We start from the raw sequence: 27,458 nt of genomic DNA, 5'->3' as shown, positions 1-27,458 counted from the left end.
ACTGAATTTCCACTGTAGTTAATTTATTATTATCAACTGAGTTATTAACATAATTACAGCTCTATTGGTCAACTTTTCCTACAAAACTTGTGAAGTTTGCGAGTCGACAAGTCGCCCTCATCATTAATAAGAAAATTTCCTTCACTATGCTTTCGGTATGTGTGTTTCTCTTGTGGTGTAAAACACCTAAGTAACGCATGAGGTCTCGTTAGTTTTGGTTATATAATAAGTGAATAACCCTCATCTCTTACTCATCCGAGTTCCACGTGCGTACTGTAAGGAGCGAGTTTTTTTGTTTTTGTTTTTTTTCCCGCTTTGATTCGCGGCGCAAGCGCAAAGCGTATAATTTGGTCATGGTTTCTAATATGGACTTATAGACAAAGGAACTATGCTCATTCTCCCCAGCGCTTTCAGCGCCCTTCGATCAACCTAAGCAGGCGGTGGTTTAACGACCATCACACCAACTAAAAAAAAATAAATAAAAAAGTAGCATGTTTATGTCATTATGCTACAATACGGATTAATGAAAATGAAAAGTTAAAAGATTTAATATGAGGCCCTGTCCAAACTTGGCGTTTAAATAGTGAAACAGCATAGCTACAAAATAGAATCATAGATCACGACTTAAACAATGACTCACGATTTTCTGTTTCGAGTTCGATGAGCTCATATTCAGCTTCTTCAATACTGCTGGTGTTACCAAGTGCACCGTTTTGTTACACACTTGTGAGGAAAATCACATTTTCATAGGAGTTCAGGTGAGAACAAAATAAATTACTAGCGACCTAGTGCAGTGAATGAGATAAACGGGTATTGACTGAAGATACAAATAGAAATAATTTAAAAAACATGAGACAAAAGAATGAAAGATATGTCGATCCTGTGTACTCGTTACGAACGCAGGATCAAATCTTAGACCATCGGATTTCACGATCTGAAGTTCTCCTACATAGATATACATTTCTCGTCAATGAGCCATGACATACAGTGGATACATAAAGGATCATCCTGCATCCGGCTTATATCGTGAATGTCGAAAGTTTTATGTTTTAAAATACATAAAGATAGAAAGGAAATTTTAAGCTCTTTCGTGACAAAGGAAAATATAATTTTTAATCGACGACCGAAAAAAAAAAACCCCATCCGTCAGGTCAGGTTAAACGAAAGATTAAATATCAATGCTGACATGTAGATAAACATACCAGACCTTGAGGTAGCGTATTTATCTTCCCATGAGGGATTTACGAAGCTGCGGCATTTCTGATTCCAGTATCATGTGTGTAACTTGTCTGTATGAACTATTATACATTTATTTATGACCTCGCTTACTGCATCCAAACCCAGCAGACAATTCTGGAGCTCAAAGAGACAGAGAGCTAGGGCCTCAGATTTCTCTTCCAACTTAATATATTCATAAAATTCCTGTAGGATACACTGAGGGTTTCTGTACACAAAGATGCGTGGAGTACTCAGATTTAACAAATTTGAATATCTTCCTCGGATATTTCTTTAAGAATAGTACTTATGGTATCGCTTTAATTATTTCCAAGACGTGAAACGATTTGTATATGCTTTTCTTTAGATACAACGAGAATTCAAGTATTTTTCTTGCAAAAGAACTTTATTGGAGTTAAATTTATTGCAAGTATTCTTGAGGTGAGGAAAGTTAATGTAGAAATATGTAGCATATTATAATCGAAAGACGAGAAAATTGGAAAAAAAAAGTATACATAAAGAATACATGTTATCGATGTGATTTCTTTAGCTTTGTATCTCCCTCCGGTGATTTCACTGGACACCTACGCTTTTGACTGCAAAAATATTTAGTGCAGAACTGGCGGGAGTTATTTACAAGAAAAAAGCTTACCGTCATTATTTTTAGAAACTTTCTGAGGTTGTCACGGTGAGAGCGGAAATTGAAAGTTTGAGAGAACTGTAACGCCAGTGGGAAATATAACCAAAAACAAATGTGTATCATATTGAACGAGGGATATATCGAGTTGATCACCTGAAGAGAAATTGCATTGGTACAATATAACTCACGGTGTGAATTCATCCTTATCGATTCAGTTATGGCAGAGTGTAACATGCCCTGCTCTGAGAAGAAAAGGGGTTTTGCGGATTGCGAGTGTTTTACACTAAACGAGAAAGAGCTGAATTTAAATCACAGAATTCATTAATCGCCATGGAGATGCATGCAAACAAGTAATAATCATAAAAAAAAAACAAAACAAAACAAACACAATAACCTTCTTAAAGAAGAACAGCAATTTTGATCACGAAACTGGGCATTAGATGAGGTTAGATCTTTCAAACTCGTGAATATGTTACCATCATTTTTTCATCGAAAGTGTTGTATAAAGCAAAATATTATTCTTGATATTTTCAGGCATGTAGAATTAACAAATGACATCGTTTGGAGAATAGAGGGATTCAGAGGATAACAGTTCAACAGGTACAAATCAATTTTCATTCTGCAACTTATTAGAGCTGTAGAGCTCATGTTATTTATAATAAAAGATTGCAATCTTATTTTCCTTGCAGCTGACAACAGTCAAATTTAATTTCAGTCGAATTTTCCCGGTTTATTGTTATCAGATGTGAATATATTTCAATGGTTTCTCTTATTTGACTCGTGGTTTAATAGTCTGCTCGCGATGCAATTTCCTTGAGCCTTAAACTCCTAGAGGCGATATAACTTGTAACTTATCCTTGTAAAATCAATACGTTATCCAGCAAACAAGTAATCAGAATACTCAAAGTTTTATCAGGTAGAATTCGTTCTCTTTGAACTAACACCTAATTTCTGTATCTACTTTGAAGTGAAACATGTAGCAGCTAGAGGGGAGAGTTAACGATTAGGTCACGCGATGTATATAATTATAGCTCTCGTCAATATCAAAACCAGCAAATATCTCTCGAAAACAAACGAACTTTGAAACAAAGCTCGAGATTGAAAAAAAAGTACACAACCCCTATGCTTCTTTTGATATCATAACATTCACGATATATAGAAATAATGACGGTAATATGGTTGTCGGTGAAATACCAGAATTTTTTCAGTTTCCCAAACGTGACATCTCCACCGCACGCTGTAAATGTACCATTTAGATCTTCACATATCAAGGTATCAAGGTCGTCATTAGAACCGAATTTACCAACATGACAGTTTTACTTTCCATGTGGGCTGTTTTTTTCCATTATTGGTTTTTTTTTTTACCTGAAGCTGAATTCAATTATTTTTTGTAGGAAATAGTTCTTGTAATGAGAAATTGTTGTATTACAATGTCCCAAATTGAGTTGGTTTTCCGGCGAGCTGAGTTTCGGTGTAGCGGATCTCTGTATTCGATGCACCTACTTAAAAAATTGTATTTAATTCAAATTTTCAATCAAGATCCTTTGAATAAAAAGGATGATACATGTCGGCCTATGGATACGAATTTATCTGCTTGAATTAAATTATCTATTTGAAGGAGTAAAAGGATGTCATGAACACTCGATGGTAAAATTCGTATCCACGCGCGGTTATCTAATACCTCATGTATGTGTGTGCATTACTGAACAAGTGTGAGCTTAAGAAGGCTGTACATCGGCCAATTTCCCTCACTACATTTTAAGCCGGGACTGAGACGAAAGCTTCGTCAGCAACGGACCAAAGGATGTATCACACGATAACAAATACATTCATGCACCATGGAATTACCAAATAAATCTGCAAGTTTCGTTGTGGTTTTTGTTTTGTTTTGTTTTCATTTAGGACGAATCTGTGACCTGCGTTTTAGCAAAAAATGCTGGAAAAGCTTTCATTCATAGGACAAAAATATACTGTTTAGTTATGACATTATACGAGGTATTCAACAGGTTACAAGCATTTCTTTTTTTCCTTTTGTGGGGAATCAAAGTGGGAATCGAAAGAAAACACATTTTGCACTCTTGGGTAGCCGATCAGAGCACAGCTTTCCTCCTCGCTCACGGGTCCCACCTTAACATATAAATAGCAGAGGAATTGAGAAAACCTGTCCACAAAAGTGAAAATTTTAACGATGACTACGATTTCTTGATCACTTATGAAAACGAAACCTCGTCAACGACACGATTAATTATTCCGGTTTCTTAAACGCTTTGGAACATCAATCCACCTCCTCGCAAAACTTGACACGGCAATCGTCGACGGTGAATAAATTTCTGTCTTCAAATGTTCGAACTACGTATCTACCAGGTGGTTAGTAGTCTCATTTCTAACTGGTTACCTGCCAGAGCGAGGTTTTACTAGATATACCTTTACGCGCGATGGCAGATTAAATGGCACATTGTTTGCGTGTTTACATCGTACGCTGGAAGATAAAACTGTGGGTTCAGTAAATGCTGATATTGGAGCAGAAGCTTGTTCTGTAGCCCAAGACCACCTCAGCAGCTTCAGGGAAATGTCCTAAATTTCCCATTTACTATAATATTGCAAAAGATTCTTTTTTGATCGGCAATTCGTTCACAAATAATTTTTTCATTTTCATTTCGCTTTCAGTCTACTTCCTCCGCCAAATGCTCATATGGCCTGGCGGTGAATTCACTCGATGGCCTACAAGATTAAGCTATGCAGGAGTCTGTGTGTTGCACTTGGCTTTCAATTTGTTGTAGATGAAGTTTCTTGATAACAAAAGTTGTGATGAATAGGACACTTTTCAGTGCCATCTTCTTCAGTCCCTCAAAATAACCCCGTATTCAGCGCCTTTCTTGAATTCGAAAAGAAAACATCGGGTCCTTCCCCAACATAATTTGGAGAGGGACCAGCTCTTCCAGTTATTCTAAATTTCCTGGTTCCTTCAAAAAAAATTAATGAAGGAGTTTATTGACTAGAAATTATATTCTGTTAATAAAAAAATACTTTGTCCAGCAATTTTTCGATAGCGTTGACGGACATTTTACACATGCACTTTGTAGAAGAACAGGGTCGATAAACGTGTTTCTTTACGCAATAGGCTCGAGGGGTGTTGGCAGAATTCGTCACGGTTTCGCAAACCCTTGAAGGTGTTTCTGTCTCGAGTAAGTTTTGCGAATTCTCCCAGCCCCACACGCGATAAAATGAAGGAACGAGAGAAAGAGTCTTTATTGCTTTATTTTTGATTCATGCTTATCCATGCCTACCGGGTACAACTAGGTTGTTTATTGCAACTCACGCATTTTGATAAGGGACAGCCTTGAACGACGTTTCATCAGATGAGACTACGAAAACAAACAAACAAACAAACAAACAACTGAAAAAACAAATATGACACAACCTTCAGAACTTGACTGGAGCTGTTACGCAATCACAATAGCGTGGCGGAGGAAACCTTGAGATTCTCATTCTTCCTCTATGATTAAGTATACAACGTTTTCTTTAGGTTACTTTTATCTGAGTCTCCTCTTTTGATTCTTAACAATGTAGCGCAGTACAATCAATTCAATTTTATTTCTAGCTATGGCAGAAAGCAACCTCCCAACAACGGGAGAAGAACTGGAGATGAAAAATAACTTTCCAGCCATAGGTGAGGAAAAGCAACAGGGAAAGACTTTGTTGTGCTGATTTTGTACTGTTTGTTTATTAAGTATATCTTAATTCCGGTGTACTATTCTTTGGATCACTTCGACCTGAAAGCTTTTAAGGAATCCACTAAATACGCCAGTTTGTATTGTCACTAACAAAGTTGAAATAAATTATCGTTATCATCATCAAGTGAAGCTTTTAAAATTGGTAACCGCTTTGCATTAGCCCCTTATTGTTCATTTTCAGTTCTTCCACAAGTTCAAAATTCCTTCATTATCACAATTTTTGTTCCTAGCGAAATGGGAAATTAAGTCCATTTTATGAATACGTTTATACCTTAACAGTGATGAATTACCACGCACCACTAATTATTCTCTCCTTTTCAGAAGCGAGAGCTTGTGTCGAACTTTGCTGGTATAAAGAAGCATGGAACTGGTTGTATATGGAATTGGCCGTATCCTTTAACGAATGTTTCAAACGTGATACGAGATGCAATGCGAGTAATATTTCAAGGGAAAAAATACGTTCTGGAGAGATTCTTCAACACATAATGCAAGCAATGTTCTCTTATACTGCACTGAGCAGTTTAAAGAAGCTAAAATATTCTTAAAGAATTCTTTCGATTATTCCACAAAACTTTACTCAAAAGAAGAGTAATTAATTCTCAGAGTTTGAGCTGAATACCCCTCATTTTTGTCTTCAGACGACCATTACTATGGCGACCGAACCTAAACCATGGCCAGAAATCGAGGACAACATGGCCCCTAAGCATGCGCACTCCTAGCAATTTGTGGACTTTAAATATGGCAGCTTCATAAAAGCTTTGTATGAGAGAAGTAAGAAATCCATTTGTAATTAAATCGTACATGTGAAAAGTTAAGTTCCACACATCTAAAACATGATAAAACACCCTAAACATACCTCACGCAAAGTCGCTCGCAGTAACGACGTGCCAAAATTCGGCAGCAGTGGACCATCTTTTGGGCTTTTCGTGGCGACTTAGCGGTCTTAAATTGGTAATTGATTACATACTTTCATTCCCAACAAGTTTGCCGTACGTGTCCATGAACCAACTCCACACATCTTAACTTCCTCTACGAAGGTTGCTCCTCAATTCCACAGCTATTTGAAAGCTCGTAAGTTCTCCAACATTCGGCGAAATAGATCTGAATAATGCGGAAATTCAAGTTTCGAATGAGAGCATCTCGCTGAGAAAATTTGGCTGCAAAGCGGTGCAAACATGTGTCTTAATCATGACAAGAAAACCTCCGAAATCGGTGTCAACAAACCGCCATTTTGTGAAGCTTTAATAGGCAATTACCGCTGTTTAAGAGCCACTGAAGGCTCCAGAAACGTGATAAAATGCAAATTTTTTGCTGTTTATGGCCTTCGCACAATTCCTGTAGTGTGAAATTAAGTCTCAGAACATTGATTTGGCTTGGAACTAATTCGTTTATTAGTAGACGTAAAATTTAAAATTATAGAATGTCTGACAGACCTCCACTGGAATCCTTTTTAAAATGGAAATTGAGCATCGAAAGCCCCTCTTTAAATTATGCTGCAAAGGCAGTCACAAAAAATGTCATTGTGGCAGTGGATATTCCCTATCCATTGATAAAGGCTTGGCATGAATTCCTAGGGTTGCAGAAGAAGGTTAGAAAGACAGCTGCTGTGGCAAGTCAGCCTAATCAGTCAGCATCAACTAGCAGTGATCTAAGTCCTGCAGCAGTCCAGGAATACACCTATGTTGACCTTTTTGAGTATTGTATTCCTCATCATACCTTTGCCATAACTGCTGATGAGCAAATACGAAAAGAAGTAAACAATACCCTTTCAAAAATTGCTGGAATGGTCCAGAATTTATATGCAAAGGCCAAAGGAGGTAGCAAGAGAGAGGAACTTAACTCAAAAGTGAGAAGATTCCACATTTTTGAAGGACAAACACTTTCAGTAACTTGCTTGAGGGAAGAAACTGAGGCTATTAGAGATGAACTGGAGGAGTGGAAGCAGAATTACCAGCATCTTGAAGCAGAGAGTAAACAGCTATTTGCAGAAATGTATTTAGCCATTCAAGAGAAGGAACAAAGTTTGTCTAACCTTCAGTCAAAGAATGAAGAACTCCAACATTACTTCGAGAAAATTGAAAATTCAGACAAAACTTATGTGGGGAAAGATATATCAGAGGTGAAGAAGAAGTCTCGCACTTTAAAGGAATTTATGTGTAGAGCCAAAACTGCTTTGTGGTTTGCAAAGTCATTTGGACTGGAACTAGAGTCAATGACTATGAATGAGCAAAAGACTGGCATCAGTCACACAGTAATGGCTGAAGACCAGATGTCAAATTACAATGGGAACTCAAATGCATTTGACTCACTGTCTGAAGAGGAGAAGTCCAAAGTAGAAAAGGTGCTATTTTTATTAGATAAATTTTGTGTTGGAGACAACTTTTATCATGAGCTTACAATGGTAGTTGATGGCTTGCCAAAGTCATACCTTGTAAAGCAAAGGAGAAGTCAGCTGAATGACATCTGTCATATCACCTCCACCCCCGGTGAGACGGAAGGGGCACAGACATCATTCACTGACCTTCTGAGAGACAGGGTTCAAGACTATGTGGCAAGCCATCCACATGTGGATCATGTACAAATCAAAATTTCAGGGGATGGGGCGAGAATGACCAGAAATTCTAGTTTCATACTTATGAGTTTTGCCCTACTCCATTCAGATGATGAAGTTATGGCAGCAAAAGGTAACCACACCATAGCTGTTGTGAAGGGTAAAGAACACTACAATACCTTAAGGCAGTCATTTGAAGATGTCTTCAAGGACATCAATTCTCTTATAAGTAAGAAGAAAATAGAAGTGGGTGGCAAATCAATTAATTTGGAATTTTTCCTAGGGGGCGATTACAAATTCATTTTACTTGTGATGGGTTTGAAGGGTGCTACCTCACACTATGCATGTGTATGGTGCAAAATACACAAAGACATGAGGTGGGACACAAGCTTCAATTTAGACCATTATCAATCTCCAGATCTAAGGAGAACTCTTACAGAGATGTTTGAACTAGTAAAGAAAAAGAAACAAAATGACAAATATTGCTGTGAACATGAGCCTCTACTTCATATAGAGCTCGATCATGTAGTGTTGGATGAACTGCACCTTCTATTAAGGATTTCAGATGTTCTCATAGAAAATTTGGTTCGGGATGCCTTAGACTGGGACAGAAGCAAAAACTGGGACAAGAGGAAATGTCAACAAAAAAATGAACACCTAAAAAATTTGCAGGCAGCAATTCGATCATGTGGGGTCTCCTTTGACATATGGGAAAAAACAAATGCTGATGGGAAAGGGTCTGGGCAATACGATTTTACTAGCCTCTTGGGGTCAGACAAGAAAAAATTGCTTAATGAACTTCCAACCAAACTCAATGGGATTATTCAGCCAGATACAGTTGAAGTAGTAAAAACTGTATGGGAAAAGTTTAGGGAAATATATAGCACTGTAACCTGCAGGAATCCCTCCACAGAAATGATAAATGACTACTTCTGGAAAGCAAAGGAATGGGTGAATCTGTTTACATCACTAGGAGAAAAAAGGCATGGCTATAAAAGAGCTAATGTAACCCCATACATGCATGCTATGGTCTACCACATTCCCATATTTCTGCAAAACTATAGAACTATCAAACTGTTTACAGGGCAAGGAGTTGAAAAAAACAATGATATGGCCAGGGCTATAGTTCACAAAAAATCTAACAAATGGGATGCTCCTGCTGACATTCTTAAGCTTGAGTCCAGACAATGGAATCTACGCGACAGTGAGCGTGCAAAGAGAACCTACAGTAAAAGGAAAAGTTCCTATTGGGAACATGATCTCAGGGAAAACAGGAAGAGCAAAAGACTACGAGAGAAGAAAAATTAATAATGCCACCTGTGAATTGTAGTAGCATATCTTGTATATAGGTCAGAGATTTATTAATGGTAGGATTGACATGATAGTAAAACATTGTCATTTATTCTTAAGGTACAGGTATTTACAATTATATTGAGACAGAAAGAGTATAAAAACTGATTTGTATCAGAATTATATATACTGATATTGTACACAAAACCATTTACACATTTATAAATAAACTAATTTGCAGAAACACGCAATGGCTTTTTCTTACAATTAATGCTTAGTTTTTCAATAAAATACCTAGGCGATGATATTATTGCTTTTTCCTTGCTCACAGTATGGTTTTTAGGGCTTCTTGACATAAATAGCCGCACTTTTATAGGAAATTCAACTAGTGTTCCATCCCCCAAGTTATCTAAAAGTCTGTCCCAATCAATTGGAAGGGAGCAGTTGGAAAAATCCTGTTTTTCCAACAGTACATTTCCAAAGTCTTGGCTTTTTTTCCCCTTTCCCCTGAAAAGATACTGGAAAACATCATGCCTGAATGGAATGATTGTTGGAGATAAACTCTTTGAGGCAAGGTTTTCCAAAATTGCAGCATGCAAGGCATCCACACTTGAACTAATTAACTCCTGGGTAGGCTTTGGGTTTAAATATGCTCTAAAAAGGGAAAAAATCAATAAAGACAATTTATTTTTGGTCAGATAGAGATAGATACCTGTACAGTTGAAAAATGTACTTGAATTTTATATACAAAAATGCCAAAGATTAACCATCAAACAGGGAAATTGAATCACTAAATATTGCCTATGACAATAAGACAACAATCGGTTTATTTAAAAAATTAGAATTTTCAAAATATTTGCTTTCACGGGTTTTAAGATTGTAACATCGGAACTTGTGACTAAATTATTTGATCAAATCGTAGAATCTCAGAAATGCTACTGTCAAGTTCCATATTAATGCCCAATGAGAGAACTTATCTTAATCAAAACACCGTTCTCACTTCAGTGCCAACGAATTAAGGTTTTCTTCTGGTTCCCAAGTGTTGGAGAGGGAGCCGTAGCCCTTCCACTTCACAAGATATTCAACCTAAGGCGTAATTGAGATATATTTTAGCCTGATTATTGACTGACTCCATTTGAGTACATCAGATCGGACAAACAAAACGAAGCAACTTACCTTGCCTTTGCGGTTTCTCTTTGAAATCACACGTTCCACCTCATAATATGGTCCCTTGGCTGATGATTTCAGCCTCTTTTGATCATTAAAAAAATCGGCAGTGCTCAAATTATTCAATTCGCGGTAAAAGGAACACGTCTTCTTAGCCGCCATTTTTAGATCGAGGCAACCTTAGCAGCTATTCAACATTCGCATAAAATGAGCCTACGGTCGGAACCGCTGGCTGTCCTTGATTTCTGGCCATGCCAATAAATGCGCTTCAGAGCTAGTTAAAACTCTACAATAACTTAAAATCAAATCTCGAATAGAATCCCACGTTCGAATTATCATCCCAGTTTTAAAGTTCTTTCTAATACTCTCTGCATTTTCGAAAATCTGCTCATGATTTATCAACCCTTGACACGTTTTAAGATTGAAAAAAACCACAAACGTCTGCTTCAATTACTAAGGAAAACTAATGCTGAACTAATAACCACAGCAAACAGTTCTACCAATCTCAGCAACGCTTATCAAGGACTAGAAACGTGTAAAAAACGAGGTCAGTTCAAAATAGCCATCCAGTACCATCAACATCATCTAGAAATTGCTAAAGAAGTGGGAGACAAAGCCGGAGAGGGAAGAAGTTATGGCAATCTTGGCAACGCTTATCAAGGTCTAAGACAATTCAAAACAGCCATCCAGTACCATCAGCGTCATCTAGAAATTGCTAAAGAAGTGGGAGACAAGGCCGGAGAGGGAATCATTTATGGAAGTCTCGGCAACGCTTATCACAGTCTAGGACAGTTCAAAACAGCCATCCAGTACCATCAACGTCATCTAGAAATTGCTAAAGAAGTGGGAGACAAGGCCGGAGAGGGAATCAGTTATGGCAATCTCGGCAACGCTTATTGCAGTCTAGGACAGTTCAAAACAGCCATCCAGTACCATCAACGTCATCTAGAAATTGCTAAAGTAGTGGGAGACAGGGCCGGAGAGGGAATCAGTTATGGCAATCTCGGCAACGCTTATCACAGTCAAGGACAGTTCCAAACAGCCATCCAGTACCATCAACGTCATCTAGAAATAGCTAAAGAAGTGGAAGACAAAGCCGGAGAGGGAAGAAGTTATGGCAATCTCGGCAACGGTCATCGCAGTCTAGGACAGTTCAAAACAGCCATCCAGTACCATCAGCGTCATCTAGAAATTGCTAAAGAAGTGGGAGACAAGGCTGGAGAGGGAATCAGTTATGGCAATCTCGGCAACGCTTATCGCAGTCTAGGACAGTTCAAAACAGCCATCCAGTACCATCAACGTCATCTAGAAATTGCTAAAGAAGTGGGAGACAAGGCCGGAGAGGGAATCAGTTATGGCAATCTTGGCAACGCTTATTGCAGTCTAGGACAGTTCAAAACAGCCATCCAGTATCATCAACGTCATCTAGAAATTGCTAAAGAAGTGGGAGACAAGGCCGGAGAGGGAAAAAGTTATTGCAATCTCGGCAACGCTTATTGTAGTCTAGGACAGTTCAAAACAGCCATCCAGTACCATCAACGTCATCTAGAAATTGCTAAAGAATTGGGAGACAAGGCCGGAGAGGGAAAAAGTTATTGCAATCTCGGCAACGCTTATTGCAGTCTAGGACAGTTCAAAACAGCCATCCAGTACCATCAACGTCACCTGAAAATTGCTAAAGAAGTGGGAGACAAGGCCGGAGAGGGAATCAGTTATTGCCTACTCGGCAGGATTCATCTCTGTCAAAGAGAGTTGAAAATGGCAATCGAGTGTTACCAACGTCACCTAGAAATATCCAAAGAAGTGGGAGATAAGACTGGAGAGGCGTGCTCACTTCGTTCCCTTGGAAGCAGTTTTGAATGCCAAGGAAATCATATGATTGCCTTTGACTGTTATTACTCGAGTGTAGAATTGTATGATGATATCAGGGCCAGTCTTCAAGGCAACGATCAGTGGAAGATTTGTTATCGTAATCAGCACCAAGTAGCATACAAAGGTTTGTGGCGTATAAATCTCAGTCGAGGTCAAGTTGTGAAGGCTCTTCTTGCCACAGAGAAAGGACGTGCTCAAGCTCTGAGAGATCTCATGGTCACAAAATATCTGCTTGGAGATTCTTTAACGTCCAGCGCATCCTGCATCTCTTTGAGGTGGGTTCCATCGAGCACAGTTTTCATAGCTATTAATGGACCATGCATTTACTTCTGGGTTTGCCTCAGTGAAAATAATATCCAGATGAGAGAAGTACACGTGAACAATTACAAGTATGAGAATGAGTTGGAAGTTTTCATCCAGCTACTGAACAAAACTGCTCTTGTGGAGATCAGTAAAAGAGATACTGTTACAATCGAAAATTCTCGGCTTGACTCGCCGACAGTTGCTGAAGTGGCCAATGATGTGATCCGAGTTGATGTGAGGCACTCCCAATCAAGTGCTTTAAGGAAGCTGCATGACATCATCGTTACTCCTATTGCTGACCTGATCGAAGAAAACGACGAGATCACATTCGTTCCCGAGGGCCCATTTTGCCTTGTACCTTATGCAGCGTTGCAGGACTCCAACTCATCATATCTGAGTGATTCTTTCAGAATTCGTGTGCTACCCTCTCTGACGACGTTGCAACTAATTCATGATTGTCCAGCTGACTTTCACATGAAGACTGGTGCATTGCTTGTCGGCGACCCATGTTTCAAACATATCATCTATCAGGGAGGACTTTTGGTGCAGCTTCCAGGGGCAAGGAAAGAAGTGGAGATGATCGGACGTATCCTCAATGTCTCCCCTCTCATTGGAGAAATGGCAAAAAAACATGAAGTCTTGAAACGATTATCATCAGTGGCATTAGTTCATATTGCCGCGCACAGTAAAATGGAAACTGGAGAAGTTATCCTGGCACCAAACACCACAGGAGATAACCCTCAGCCGCAAGAGAAAGATTATCTACTGACGATGAAAGATGTCCTAGAAGCTGGGTTGCGAGCACGTCTGGTTGTACTTAGCTGCTCTCACACTGCTCGTGGGGAGGTCATGGCCGAGGGTGTGGTCGGCATGGCGCGTGCACTTTTGGGTGCCGGTGCTAGATCTGTTGTGGTAACCTTGTGGGAAATTAGCGACGAGGGAACCCTGGAGTTCATGAGTTTCTTCTACGATGCACTTGCCAAAGGCAAGAAGGCAAGTGAAGCTCTCAATCAGGCCATGAAGTGTATGAGAGAAATTGAAAAGTTCAAGGAGGTTTGGCACTGGGCACCATTTGTACTCATTGGTGACGACGTCAACCTGGATTTCAAGAATATTTCGAAGCTGAAGCAAGTAAATATTCTGTTTTATTCTGTTTACACATTCTATTCAATACAAAGTTACATTAAATCATAATTATTGCTTATCTGTTTCAGTTGGGTTACGAATTTATGTTTTGCTCTGGCAAATTGAGATGTAGTACAATCAAGAGGACACGTTTACGATGATAACATTCTTTTTACGAAACCTGATAGGAGTAAAAAAGCAAATTTCTTTTAAAACAATCCTGTTGTACAATGTATCGTTTCATGTGCTGAGAAATATTTCATGGCAACTCAACTATCCTCACTAAACTTAGATTCTTTTATTTTTCAGTTAAGGCAGTGAGCATTGGAATCCCAGGGAGCTTTCGGATACTTAAAAACGCTGATATTTGGACCAGAAACCAGTAAGCTACCGATGAAACCTTTGTCAAGAATCTTCTTTTCTAAGCAGGAAGAACCAAAAGACGGCCAAAGTCAAGTTTAACAAGAGAACACATTTCCATTGATTCAAAAGTTGCCTTTTTGCTTGTCTGAACTGCTTTTACGAGCTTAATCTTTGATATCCTTCTCAAACTACTGTTTCTTTGGTTTTTTTAATTTTTGTTTTTTTTCATACGATGTCTTAAAATTATCATGACGAGCTATGTGAGAAGTTATTTTTAATCTAAGTATTTTCTACTTAGAGGATTGGGGCGTTACGTTTACGTCGAAGTTATAACGTCTTGAAAACGTTTTTCGCAGTTTTTTACAGACTCTTTCTCGATCGGTTTAGTCTCACGAGTGATATGAAGCTATTACAGCTATATGCGTGCGTAGAGAATTTCCATAGGAATTGGAGAATAATCAGTTGTCCGATTGCTGAATTATCTTAGTCTATGTCAGATGGAAATTGTGATGAACTTTTCGAGGATTTATACTCAGTCATTGGCAATTAAAGTCAGTTTCTGCTAATCAGAATTCGGTTTATCTGGACTTAATATGACAGATTTTGGCCATAATGGCAAGGATTTAGTCTTGGTATTAGTTAATTTTCTGAGATTTCTCCTTTAATTTTGAATACGATAAATTGTGTTACTTTTTACAAGCAGAACAATGCATTTCAAGTATATTGTTTAATCTAATCGACCAAAGGCAAAACGAGAAGTTTTATTTTATAATTTTAGTTATGGCTTACAAAGCATTGAAGGAAGCTCAGAACGAGCTGGAAAGTTAAAGCCTAATGATTTTATTTAGTTTTTCCGAGTAGATTGTTAACTTACTATCTAAGTACAATAAACTAACATTTAAATGTGAAACAATGCAACAAGTCGCCTGGTATTTTGTTGGAATGGAAGAGGAAATCAATAATTAAGGGAAGAAAATTTCCGCATCAACCTGCATAAGCCATTTCTTGTCATTTGAAGTAGTATTCGCTTAATAACTTTGGCCCATTTCTTTGAATAGGTTTACTGAATGAGAGATAAAATTCGATATTTTCTGACTCTATAACTGCCAGTAACGATCATTGGCAACTGTTTCTTAAAATGTCACGCGACGCTCTTCTTTAGCACGTTATGTGACAGATATGATGTTTTGTCACATCTTGTCGTTTGGAGTAGTGAGCGCACCTATGTCTTATTCGCTCAACCTCTTCCCATTTCCTTGGATAGAGTTATTAAATGAGATATAGACTTCGACAGATTCAGATTTTATATCTGCTAGTTTCATTGGCAGCCGTTCCTTAGGATGTCACGCAACGCGTTTTTTTAGCATGTAAAGCGACGTGATGTTTAGTCATATCGTTGAAGAGGCAAGAAAAAAGAAATTACCTTTCACTTTGGATGATGGTGCTTTAATGTGTTTATCGAAAGCGTCTTCATCATGGGAGGTACCCTTAGTCGGTGTGGTTCCTCGAGTGTAGAAAATATTGATTGAATTTTTTCTACGATTGCAAACTTAACTAAAACAGCCTGTTACAAAAAACCGACACTTTCTTAACCCTTTAACTCCCATGAGTGACCAAGACAAATTTCTCCTTACAGTATCAACTCAATATCAACCAGATAAGTGATGAGAACAAAGAAAAATATCAATTTGGGGATAATTAGTTGATGCAATACTAAATTCTCTGAACTAACGTAAAAAGAACTGTATAGTGGACTGAGATGAGAATTGCAAATTTGATCTGGGAGTTAAAGGGTTAAAACTGAGGAGGGCCGACCGAGGAGAACTTTTTACGGCTAACGGTTCAAATTGTAGCCATTTTTCTGCTGCGGCTAACCGAGAATAACACAAAATAACACATTGTAGGGAGGAAATATTTTTAAGGTTAATTTTTTTCTACAACCAAGAGTTCAAAGTTGTCAATATTTACGCCTAACAGCTAGTTTTTTGACCGGTTTACGGCTAACGGTTAACCCCATGGAGACCCTCGACTGGGTGACATGCAAGATGTGAAATAAAAACAATTTTAGAAGGTGGTATTTGCAACTCGAATTTAGAGTGCTGGTTTTAGAGGAGTAAGGAAAACCGGAAAAACAAGTCGTGGAAAAATCCTGGAAGTAAGAATCAAGCTGGGAGAGACGGGCATAGGGAGACCGTTGTCGCTATGCATTCCTGTTATGTTCAACCTGAGATGCTTAATGAAGCTAAACGCGAGATATTCACCGAAGTGAAGGTGAGCAAGGATAAATTTCCTTCCCCCTTTAAAGACCTTGTACCGGTGTCCTAACGGATTTGGACTTCCCAAACAAAACTAAGTGAAAACGTTCTCCTTAGCGGTTTAATATAAATGGATGATACTTTACGTTCCAGTGCGTACTAAAGTGTGTTTTTAATTCAAAACATGCGTATCTTTAATGCATACGAACTGGTGGCTGGAAATGACCTGTCGAATGTTTCTTTTGACCAAGGGAAAATGGGCAAGAATTTAGTTTAAGGTTTGGAGAAAGGTTGTTTTTGAACCTTCTCTGCGATAGTCGAACATAAGCTGAGAGTTCCAGTAGTTCAGAATAGAAACATTTTTACTTATCAGAGGCTTTACGAACGATTTGTAGTAGTAGTTGTAGTTTCTTTTTTCTGGTTCAGAAACTGTTCAATGTTATTATTTTAGAAAATCAGACTGAGTTATTTTTATGACTAGATGCAATAGTCTCCACTATTGTTATAACGTATCGTAGCAATGTTGATTCGCATCAGAAGAAGCAAATTAAAGATTTATTGTAAAAATTTCAATCGTTCGAATGCAGTAGTTTGTTCATATCTAATTCTTGCGTATACCGTACGACTCGCTGTAATAAGTGCGGCAGAATTGGAACGAAATGGCTGGGTTTTTTTTTTACCTTTATTGAGGAATGTTGTGATTGAAAAGAACATCGACAAAAAACTTGCGAACAAAATTAGTTACCAAATATGATACAAACGATGTTTAAAAGGAAAGCTTGGTAGGGGTCCAAATCTGCGAAGGGGGTCCATATTCGCAAGCGGATTTGGACCGGGGGGTCCAAATCCGCGGTGAAACCGGATCCGAAAAAGTCAGTAGGCCGTGACATTTTGACTTCACCCCAGATCTAAAAAACAGCGACAACGTCGATGTTTTAGCAGGAATTCGCTGCAGACGATAGTATGTATTACAATCATTTTCGAAAAAGGGCCATGGGGAGGGAGGAGTGGGTCAAGATTCCGTTTTTCCTCCCTCCGGGCTGAGACTGAGAGTGTGAATAGCTACGTGTTTTCAACGGTAGCATCACAGGTGGGGTTCTCAACAATCTTGGAGCTGCGATTTCAGAAGGTAAAGATAAGAATTTCCCTGAGTAATTGCTGGACTTAGGCTTCTTTCGTCTTCTTAGATTTTCTCTTCGTGCTTCATAGCTCTACTCCATCTACCCACCTTACGGCGGTTTTTTAGTATATGCCATACAGGTGAATAGAGCTCTCCGCGTGGGCTGATTGGCTAATTCGGAATTTATAGTCGAACCTGTATTAAGCGGTCGGTTGTATATTTCCCGAATTTTTTTCCTCTTATACATTGTCATTTTCACCGCTTTTCAGCGGTGGTCTCTATTAAGCGGTTGTGGTCATCCTTGACTGAGTCGCATCAGCCTGTTCGGGTTGTATGGAACGGTCACTTAGGGAGGAATCACACGAATAAAAAGACGAATTGTCTCAGAAGTAAAATTTATTCGATATTTGTCTCCAAATCAACGTTAGTATTTAGAGTTCAGATGTCCTTAACGAATTGCAGATTATAATTCTTCTATAGGACTGTTTGTATCTGACAAATATTACACAAGAAAATTACACAAGAAAAATCATTTGATGGTTAATTACTAAGAGGTTAATTGTTAGAATTCTAATCTATTGTTCTGTTTTTATGCTGTACCATCATTTTGTTGATGTTATTTGATACATTATTTACATAAACTCGACATAAATTAAATGATGAATTATGTTATTAATGAAATGTTGCTTTCTTGCCTTTTGTTGGTGACCTGTATTAAACCGTGATGACACTCAGTCACATATATTTTACTAATTAAAACAGAGGAATCTTTTTTTTCCTGCTACTCATGTTGAGTGCTGGACTGCTGTGCGGGCGGGTAAAGGGGGTAAGTTTCTAAAGAAACTGTGGTGCTGCATCAGGGGGAGAGTATAGCAATGTAATTTTGTATAATTAACTGAGTTTCGAGAGTTAGCCCCTCATCACAGTGGTTGAAGGAGTTGTGAGTTGTGTGTGTATTTAAATGAAGAAAATGGAGCTTCGCTATTCGTGGGAATATGGTGATGAGAAAACAAGAATAAATTAGCTGAATGAAAAGCGTTTGTTGATACTGTGAGGATGAAAAGTGCCGATCTGAAAGGTAAATCTTTGTTCTAGAGTTTTGCAGACCTTCGGACTGCCTAGATGTAGGGAAAGTGATTAAGGAGATTAGATTGTCTAGCAACCGGTTTGGATGTGCTTGTGTCATTTCTTTCTACATCGCAAAGGTGTTCTTGCTGTGCAGGTAGTTGAGAGTTGAAGCCCCAGACCACAACAACACTTGGGGTCTTAAAATAACTAGGGAGAATGTGCTGCCTTTGCTGTAACATCTGAAAATGGTTAGATGTTTTGGTCTTCTCAGCTAAGGATGATAAACCATAGGCCCCATACTCTCCTACATCTTCTCTGTGCTGGTTATAAGCAGGGGACATTAACCCTTTAACTCCCAGAAATGATTAACAGGTAACTTCTCCCTGTAATATCCACACATTATCCAGCAAACAGGTGATGAGAATACTCAACTTCTCTGGTAGAGGATGTTTTCTTGATCTAACAGAAAAGTTTTTATAACTGATGAATATGCAAATGTGCAGCAGTTACAGAGGGGGGAATTAAATAATAATCAGATCTTGGGAGTTAAAGAGTAAAAGAACTCACAGACTTCAACAAAGAGTAAAGAATGTGGCTCCCAGTGTGGTCATCTGGCCTTGTTATCATTTATAGAGGCCCATGTTTAAACCCACTTTAAAGCCAAACTGAGCCAGCCTGTATAAATATTCCAAATAAATACATAAATAAATAAATAACTCAATATCAAGTTCACTCCCTTATGGAGGCTAGGTGCCCAAGGAGCCCAGGAGCTACAACCACACCTCATGGCACTGGAACACCTGACTGGCCTACCCAATCTTGTTCCAAGCCCCCTCTGAGCACCCATCACACTAGAGACAGATGGCTCAGTGGAGGAAAACATAAATAAATAAATGAATGAATAAATAAATAAAACAAATAAATAGAAATAAACCTGGAAGTTAGGGTTGGGGAGAAGGAAATGCCAAGAACCGCTACCCTCAAGAAAAACAATGCCACGCTATAAACAGCGAACTTAACACAGGCACATGGTGGAATAATGCATGCACTGATAGGGTATATCGCTGAACAAGGACGGCCCCAGGGCCCTAATAACCACAGCACTGCTGTATTTAACTCTGTAGAATGCAACAAATGCTGCACAGACGCTAACAGCTAGCTCAGACACAAACCGAATACTTGAAATGCTACCGACCATATTTGCTCCTAGTCGTTAACTATGTTAAATTCCATTTATCTGTATTGAATTTTTTTCATAAACTAATTCTGCCCCATGGCAACTGATTTAATCAACTCAGCTGCAATTTGCTAAAATAAATTCAAGCAAAAGTATCAAAACTGCAAAAAAATTCGATCAAAACCGAAAACCGCGTGCAAAACCGTCAAAACCTATAACTGTTCACATCCCAGTTCTCAAAACCCTAATCGATCCCATGCAGTGTTGACAAGTGGAGCATACAGAGGTTTCGCGGCTATTGGAGATCAGTGGAGGCGCATAATGGCTGCTTTTCAGGATCGAAGAGATACTGGAATCCAAATAGAAAAATCCGAAACCCACGTTGTAGATCAAATCCGAAGCTCACGAGACAATTATTTTTGACGAAAATCGGAACCAAATGCTAAAAGACAGAAACTCCGCAAACCGCAATGAACACCGAATCCCAAAAACCGAATTTTTTTGGCACAAAAACCGATATAAAAAATACTAAAAAATCCCAATGTCCTGGCCCCTCAAGGATGAATAGGACAGTTCAGTCCACAAATCACACAAATGATAACACAAAAACCATTATTATTGCTGAAACCTCAACGAAAACTTTTTTTAAAATTTTTCTTGTTTTTCAATCAGAAACATGCTGCGAAACAACTTTAGTCACGCGATATTTTTTCAGGGAAGGCGTCATGTCACGCAATCGAATTATTCATCGACTGAGAACATCGATGCTCGACACTTTGTAAATTGCACAGCTGCAGCCTCACAGAATGTGTATTTAATTAGAGATTTACATTATATGGCTAAATGGCACAGTCCTTCCTCTAAATACAGAAGAGGATTTGATCTCATCGCGAACGGAGTGAAGATTCAGCGAGAAACACCACGGAGATGTTCATATTTTCAGTTCGTCTCGTTTCATTTATCAAATCACAGTAAGCCCTTAAACATTCCGGAGATATAGTCTATTCTGGTTTTACAATAGAGACTAAATGCATTGTACGACATCAAATCTTTTAAATACAGGCGCAAAGAACAGTGTTACAAACGTTAACTCTTTGACTCAGTTGTATCCTATTCTGCGCATAAACTCCATCATCTGCTACCACTCAAGCAAATGCAATTTAGAAAGCAGTGTGATTTTAAGTTGTGGAAAATGCGCACTAATCACGACCACATTTATTCCATCCATGTCCAATCAGTCGAACTTTTATACGTAGTTGTTGTTTTTTTTCTATAGGGTCAATTTATATGACATAAAATTGTTTTTGAATAACAGCAAATAAAACTTTTGGCAAATTTCATGCTGCGAATTTGGATATTTTTCAATCAATCAATATACCTCGAGGAGACGACAATGCAACGAAATAAACCACAAGAAACCAAATCTCAGAACAAGCTTGCATGAATCTACAGCGCATTCATGAAAATTTCGACATCAACAACAGAGTACGTACTCCTGAGAAGTGTCCTCCGCGGATCTATTTGCCATTTTCAAAGGAATCTGTTGGGGCAACTGCATGTGATTCAACCTCCCTCGTCTGACAGCTCCTTCCATACGAGGAACTCGATTTGGTTCCGCGAACTCGAATTAGATTACGGTTATCTTATGACCTTTGTCTTTCTCGGAAAATTAGCGGAAGAGAAATAGCAGGAGTCTGGAAGCTAGCTACTTTGGTGACCGCTGACTGAAGTACAGGAGATTTTCAAAGATGGCGCGAAATGTCGGAGAGTGATGTGAACACATCACTATACTAAAATGGTTTGTGAGTCGTTTTCGTTCCCAGTGATAGTCTTGTAACCGGTGTTTCAATTATAATTACATATTTTTCTACAAGATATTCGATCGTTCTTCAGCCCTACTGGAAAGACAGCGAAGCAAGGGGCTTCGAAAGTAGAAAATAAGCGCGGCAAAGATACTACTGCGAAGTCATTAACGAAACAAGATGTTGGAAAGCGCCGAACAAAAACCAAGGTAAGTAATGGATACTGTAGCATTTGAGAGAGAGAGAGAGAGAGAGAGAGAGAGAGAGAGAGAGAGAGAGAGAGAGAGAGAGAGAGAGAGTTAGTTATTTGTGGTTTCAGGGAATTCGACTTCAGAGGCGACGGAGAAAAGATCTTCCCATATCACAGCCCTGCCTGACTGAATCGGTCATGATGTGTGTCTATAGACCCGGGTGGAATTCACATTCCCATCTATCTTCTCCCGGGGGGTGGTGAGGGGGACACATGGTAAAATTCCCTTTCTCATGAATCTTTAATTTTGCACATGGTAGGTAATTTTACAACATGTTTTAACCAAGAGTTTCATTCCACTACATGTATCTAACCCAAGGTATCTTTCTGTACTGGAATGTGAGAAATGGTGTGGTACTGTTTGCTAACTAACTTTGTAGGTATGATTTTCATTGGTCTGTCAGAGTATGTCAGGGTAGCTGAGTGAGGCTGATAATTTACAATGTTTTACCTTTTTCTTTAATCCTAAACAGGGTTGTAAAATGGAGCAATTTTGTATTCACCGTTTAACTTCTAAGATCTGTTTGCTAATTCTCCCTTCTTGTTGCTACACATTTCCTTGTACATTTTTGTAGGAATTTTTTCTTAGATCAGGGTAAAAACATTTTTCATAACCATTTTGTTGGACATTGTATGGATAGTCTAGGGAGAAGTTACATGTTAGTCACATCTGGGAGTTTAAGGGTTAAACAGCATGATGTGATACCCTGCCACCTAAATTTCACTCAAGTTTATAATATCTTGGACAAAAGCATTCCCTGCAAATTTGCTCAAACTGCAGCTTATTAATTCTGCAGAGCAGTTGCAGTATATATACTAATGCTTATTTCATGATTTTGACAAGTACTGGTTAATTTTCATTTATTTCAACTAAAGGTAAAATGAAATTGTTGATTAACTTGAAAGTGATTGAAAAAAGAAACTTGGAGACTTCACCTAACCCTGACTATTTTTTCCACAAGCCTGGTGTCTTCTTTTGATTATCTGAGGTGGAAGAAAATGTTTCATGAGAAAGTTGTGCTGCAAGGGACAACACTCCACTTGATGTTATCCAATTCTGTTTGGTCTTTGTTGTTATTATTAGGTCCAAAGAAACATAATAATCTCACATTTGTGCAAATATATTATTGTTTATTTGCTGGGCAGGGTTTATCAAGTATTTAAGATGATGACATTGCCCAGAAACAAAAACCAAAAGAAAATCAGAAGAAGAAGAAGAAAGGAAAAAACATTATTGAATCAGGTAATGTTTTCGGGTGAACACCAACAGTTTCAAAAGGAACAGATGTTGAGACTCTGCGCAAATTGTTATACCTCTGTATTAGTTTTAATGGTTTCATTGTACATGTAAGCTAGGTAGTTGTGCTGTACAGTGTCCTTGTCAATTCCCAATGCAATTTGCATAATTACAGGAACATGGTGTAAAAAGATTCACATAATTATACGTACAACATCATAATGATGTCCTGGCCTTATTTCTAAATTAATCTTACATCCCTGTTAGATTCTAATGAGGATTCTCTTCCCTCAAAAATCAGGTATGTGATTTGTTTTTTGAAATTGTTTCCCTCTCATACAGTTGAAATTAAACTTTTGGACCCTAATAGCACCCCTGAATCAAGAGTCAAGGAAATGATCATCAACTGTAAAAGCTCTTGGTTATTAAACAAATTCTCCTTGTCAGCACCTTAGAAAATGTATAGATACAGTAGTGACACTTTCGATTTACCTACTCTATTGTTTTCTGTTATTGGGCTTAGCGCTTTGTGTAGAATCACATAGAGTGTCATGACACATGCGTAATAACATTGCTTTTGAAAACGCATATATTGGGATTGGGGAACCTACGTGGAGTTTAAAATTAATTAATCGGGCTTTCCAAGGGAAACGCCGGAGTTGAAATTCCGGCTTCGTTTTTTTTTCGTTCGGTAGCAAATCGTAGTCAAGTCCTCATCATGCATGCGCAAACTTTCGATTCTGACGCATGCGCGACGTTTTGACTGATGAGCACACAGGATGGGTAATGGCGGACGAAGAGAAGCTTTCGCGGCGCAAAATCAGCACAGACACTGCATGAGACACTCAAAACGCATACAAAATATGCTCACATCGTTCGCGGTAGACCCACACTAAAATATGTCGAGCGTTTTCGGAACGGATCGGCTCGTGAACCTTATGAGATAACTCTTTATAAGCGAACATTTATGAGTGAACCTTTCATCGAGAAACATGCTATATCAACTAAGCTATCTAATGTTAATCAAGAGAAGCATAGACGCAAATCTCATCGTGTATGTAGGCCTGATCGTGAACCAAGTAGAATACCAATACGAAGTTTGAAAAGGTTAAGGATCAAGAGCAGAAAGGTTAGAAAGTTTGTCTATGCACGTGTTTTCCCGTGTATCCCTATGTCATTTACATTATACTGTTATGTTAACACTAAGAAACTATTAAATAAAAAGACATTTAAGTTGAACTGTCGTGAAAGAATTCTTCAATGTATATGAAAGGTCAAATATCGTGCCAGTCGATGATTAAAACTGATGTGTTCTTGCAAGGATGAGGCTAGTGTTGCAAATTATTGAAACTATAAATTCAGTAGAGACAGAAAAAAAATCGTGGCCCTCCAACATATGTTGACCCTAACAAAACAATAGTAGCTCCATACAGTCAAGGTTAAGAGTTAGTTTTGGGACAGAATGCAGGACAACAATGTGTTGCGACGAGTCTGTGTTCTTTGATTTACAATGACACACAAGGGATCAGCTCAGCAAATGATCTTATACAAATAATGAATATTGGAAATCAGCTTTATTCAAGTTTGTCACAATTAGCCAGACGGGCACATTTAATGCAGTCAGAATTGCAGGATGTTGAGCGAAATCAAGCGAAAAATCGCCGAGTCAAGCTGTAAGTCACCCGTGTTCATGTAGCTGCGTGTAATATTATTACCGAACTGTGCGGTTTAATATTGTGAACAGTAATTCGAGTCGCGCTGAGATGGGTGCCTCGAACAGAGGAGAACACAAAACACCATCACTGTTTACGCCAAGTGAGTCTACTACTTCAAGTAAACGTTCCGTTTTAAGAAAGAAATTGCAAGCCGAGAAGTTAGCCCTTGAACTAAAAATAGCCGAGCAATCGTTCGCAAATGAGATCGAATGTCTGCGAGCCGAACAACAGCAGCGTGCAAAGCTTTTGGAACTTCAAAAGAAAGCTGAAGAATCAAGATTGGAATATGAGTTCGAAGATGCCATCGCCCAGGAAGAAGGTATGTCGAATAAAGGCGATATTGATGAAGAGTTGAATGAATTACCTTTAGACGGTGTGAACGATCGGGTCTCGCGCTTAGACCTGGGAAAACACTGTTATTGAAAAACCTGAAATTAAATCCACTAAACCAGAGGCCGTAACAGAGGTTTCTAGTCAACCCTGTTAAAAGGATACATGTGAGTCATCTATTGCTAAAGGTCAAGCTGAGTTGAAAACCTCTGTCACGGGAAACCCAAGCGTGCAGACGTCGAAGACAGATCAGTTGTTTGAGAAAATCCTGCCAGCCTTTGTGAAAATCGTTAAACCAAATGTGCAGAAATTTAATGGAAATCCACTAGAGTACTCAAAATTCAAAGCAGCGTTTAATGTTGAAGTAGATAAAAGGGAAGTTTACGATGCAACAGAGAAGCTTAAATTTCTGCTAGATTCTGTAGATGGAAGTGCAAAATCATGTCTAGCGAAATTCATGCCAGGTTCAAACAAATACGAGGAGGCATGGACTGCGCTTGAGGAGCGTTTTGGCCGTGTAGACACAGTTTTGTTAGCTGGAAAGAAGCGCATAGATCAATTTCCGACCTTAGTGAAAGAAAATAGTACGCAGATCAGACAGTATCAAGAAATAGTTTCTGGGCTTATAGGTATTTTCAAGGAGCACGACTTCCTTCATGAGCTTCACTCGCAAGTCCCTGAAGCAACTGTTGCTAAATTTCCTGCACGCCTTTGCGGTAGATGGGCGGAGTTTGTTGAAGGAAAACCAAAGTTGTCAACCTGGGATTCATTTGCCAATTGGCTGGAAAAAGAGGCAAAAATCATTGAGTCCAAGCAGTGGTGGATGCCAGAGAAGAGAGAGTGGAAGCGTTCAGATACATCTAAAGTTGATAAACGTAAGTTAGCTGACAAATCACAATCTGGGCTGTTTGTAGGAGCTACAGGAGAATCTGAACGCACCAGTTATGGAACAAAAAGGTGCCCAATTCACCAGTCCACTAATCACACTTTGTAGGAGTGCAAAAGTTTTAAGGGAGTGTTGACTAGCGAAAAGGTGAAAGTTGTTGAAGAACACAAACTATGCTTATGTTGTCTATTACCTGGTCATCGTCTGAGTAAATGCCGTAGTAGGAATCGATGCAAAGTTGAGAACTGTGACATGCGTCATCATACACTCGTACATGAAGTCGACTTGAAACTTATTGAACGGGCAAAAGCGAAACGTGAATTAGAACGAGTGCCAGATGTTGAGAGAGATCCAGCACAAGTCTCCTTGGAAGGTGAAGACTCGTCACCACGTCAGCCTTTGGAGCCCCACGAGGGGTATCGCCAATCAGCGTACGTAGGCTGTGAACCTGGTGGTCGTGCCTTGGTTGAAGTACTTCCTATAGTTGTCTTCGGAGAAGAAGGAAAACAACAAGTGATGGTCTTGCGTGACTAAGGCTGTAACACAACACTTATAGATGAAGGTTTAGCGCTCTCACTTGGACTTCAAGGCAAAGATGTAGATCTCGAAATTCAAGGAGTAAATGTGCGGAAGGTGTTTTCTTCCCACCACATCAAGAGATGTCGTGTCGCACGAGTCGGAAGAGAGGAAGTCCAGTACTCCTTGCGAGATGTGAAAACAATTCCTAGCCTGAATGGTCCGGATCAGAAGTTGAAGTGGTCAACAATCAAGAAAGAGTATCAGCACCTGAAGAACTTGGACTTACATGACACCGACACAGGTCCAGTGCAACCTATAACTGGAACTAACAACTCTGACTTGATTCTACCAAAGCAAGTTGTGAAACCCTCTGGTCAACCGGAAGTTGACAGAGTACCTTATGCAGTTGAGACCCTACTTGGATGGGCGGTGAATAACTGGTTACCTGGTGAGCGAAGAGTACCATCTCCGTACAATGGGTTCAAGGTGTAAGAAAGAAGTTCAGTTGAAGATGAGGAGCTGAAGCAGCTGGTCGTGGCTCAGTCAGAGATAGAGACGTTAGGTGTGGTGAAGCTGGCAGATCCAACCCGTTCAATTGAGGACAAGCGAGCATTGTCACTAATGGAAAAGACGACCTTTAAGAATGCGAGTGAAGATGCGTATGTGTCAGGCCTGCCCAGTTTGAGGGTTGCCCCGAGGTCAGAGAGAGATATGCAAAGTCAATCCAGGATGACTTTGAGAAAGGCTATGTGAAGAAACTGGGTGAAGAGGAAGTACAGTGCGATAGTAAAGTGACTTGGTACTTACCACACAGATTTGTCATTAACCCAAAGAAACCT

The 27,458-nt window shown here is 39.0% G+C and overlaps 3 protein-coding genes, 1 long non-coding RNA gene and 1 pseudogene across 5 annotated transcripts; 4 read left to right on the top strand and 1 right to left on the bottom strand.

The window, feature by feature from the left end:
- Window positions 1–7,009: 7,009 nt before the first annotated feature.
- LOC149047598 (uncharacterized) lies at window positions 7,010–9,669 on the top strand. The gene has a single exon (XM_089202880.1). It carries the CDS (start codon window positions 7,010–7,012, stop codon window positions 9,446–9,448), a length of 2,439 nt encoding a protein of 812 aa, XP_089059006.1. The 3' UTR covers window positions 9,449–9,669.
- On the bottom strand, window positions 9,520–10,855 carry LOC149047597 (uncharacterized). The gene is made up of 3 exons (XM_089202885.1): window positions 10,607–10,855; window positions 10,431–10,516; window positions 9,520–10,084 (listed from the first exon to the last, which is right to left on the bottom strand). Exons 1-3 carry the CDS (start codon window positions 10,757–10,759, stop codon window positions 9,661–9,663), a joined length of 663 nt encoding a protein of 220 aa, XP_089059011.1. The 5' UTR covers window positions 10,760–10,855; the 3' UTR covers window positions 9,520–9,660.
- Window positions 10,856–10,995: 140 nt separating this feature from the next.
- LOC113672805 (tetratricopeptide repeat protein 28-like) lies at window positions 10,996–15,170 on the top strand. Its single transcript, XM_089202881.1, has 2 exons — window positions 10,996–13,903; window positions 14,207–15,170. Exons 1-2 carry the CDS (start codon window positions 12,356–12,358, stop codon window positions 14,216–14,218), a joined length of 1,560 nt encoding a protein of 519 aa, XP_089059007.1. The 5' UTR covers window positions 10,996–12,355; the 3' UTR covers window positions 14,219–15,170.
- A 6,444-nt stretch (window positions 15,171–21,614) lies between these two features.
- Window positions 21,615–24,381, top strand: LOC149047596 (uncharacterized). The gene is made up of 3 exons (XR_016185568.1): window positions 21,615–21,891; window positions 23,079–23,175; window positions 23,437–24,381. It is a non-coding gene; the product is annotated as an uncharacterized LOC149047596 (long non-coding RNA).
- Window positions 24,382–24,632: 251 nt separating this feature from the next.
- Window positions 24,633–27,111, top strand: LOC149047595 (uncharacterized; annotated as a pseudogene). The gene has a single exon (XR_016185567.1). The product of XR_016185567.1 is annotated as an uncharacterized LOC149047595 (transcript).
- The last annotated feature ends 347 nt before the right edge of the window (window positions 27,112–27,458 follow it).

This window comes from Pocillopora damicornis, chromosome 4 (assembly GCF_964200805.1).
Source record: "Pocillopora damicornis chromosome 4, jaPocDami1.2, whole genome shotgun sequence".
NCBI classification, from domain to species: Eukaryota; Metazoa; Cnidaria; class Anthozoa; order Scleractinia; family Pocilloporidae; genus Pocillopora; species Pocillopora damicornis.
Note: the sequence above shows the minus strand (reverse complement) of the source record. Positions and strands in the feature narration are given on the sequence as shown.

Excerpts from the sequence above, each read along its gene's own strand:
- LOC149047598 (XM_089202880.1), top strand. The coding sequence starts at position 7,010 with ATGTCTGACAGACCTCCACTGGAATCCTTTTTAAAATGGAAATTGAGC.
- LOC149047597 (XM_089202885.1), bottom strand. The coding sequence starts at position 10,759 with ATGGCGGCTAAGAAGACGTGTTCCTTTTACCGCGAATTGAATAATTTG. Across the intron at positions 10,517-10,606 it reads AGAGAAACCGCAAAGGCAAG|GTTGAATATCTTGTGAAGTG; the intron begins GTAAGTTGCTTC and ends ATTACGCCTTAG. Across the intron at positions 10,085-10,430 it reads CTTAATTCGTTGGCACTGAA|AGCATATTTAAACCCAAAGC; the intron begins GTGAGAACGGTG and ends TTCCCTTTTTAG.
- LOC113672805 (XM_089202881.1), top strand. The coding sequence starts at position 12,356 with ATGGCAATCGAGTGTTACCAACGTCACCTAGAAATATCCAAAGAAGTG.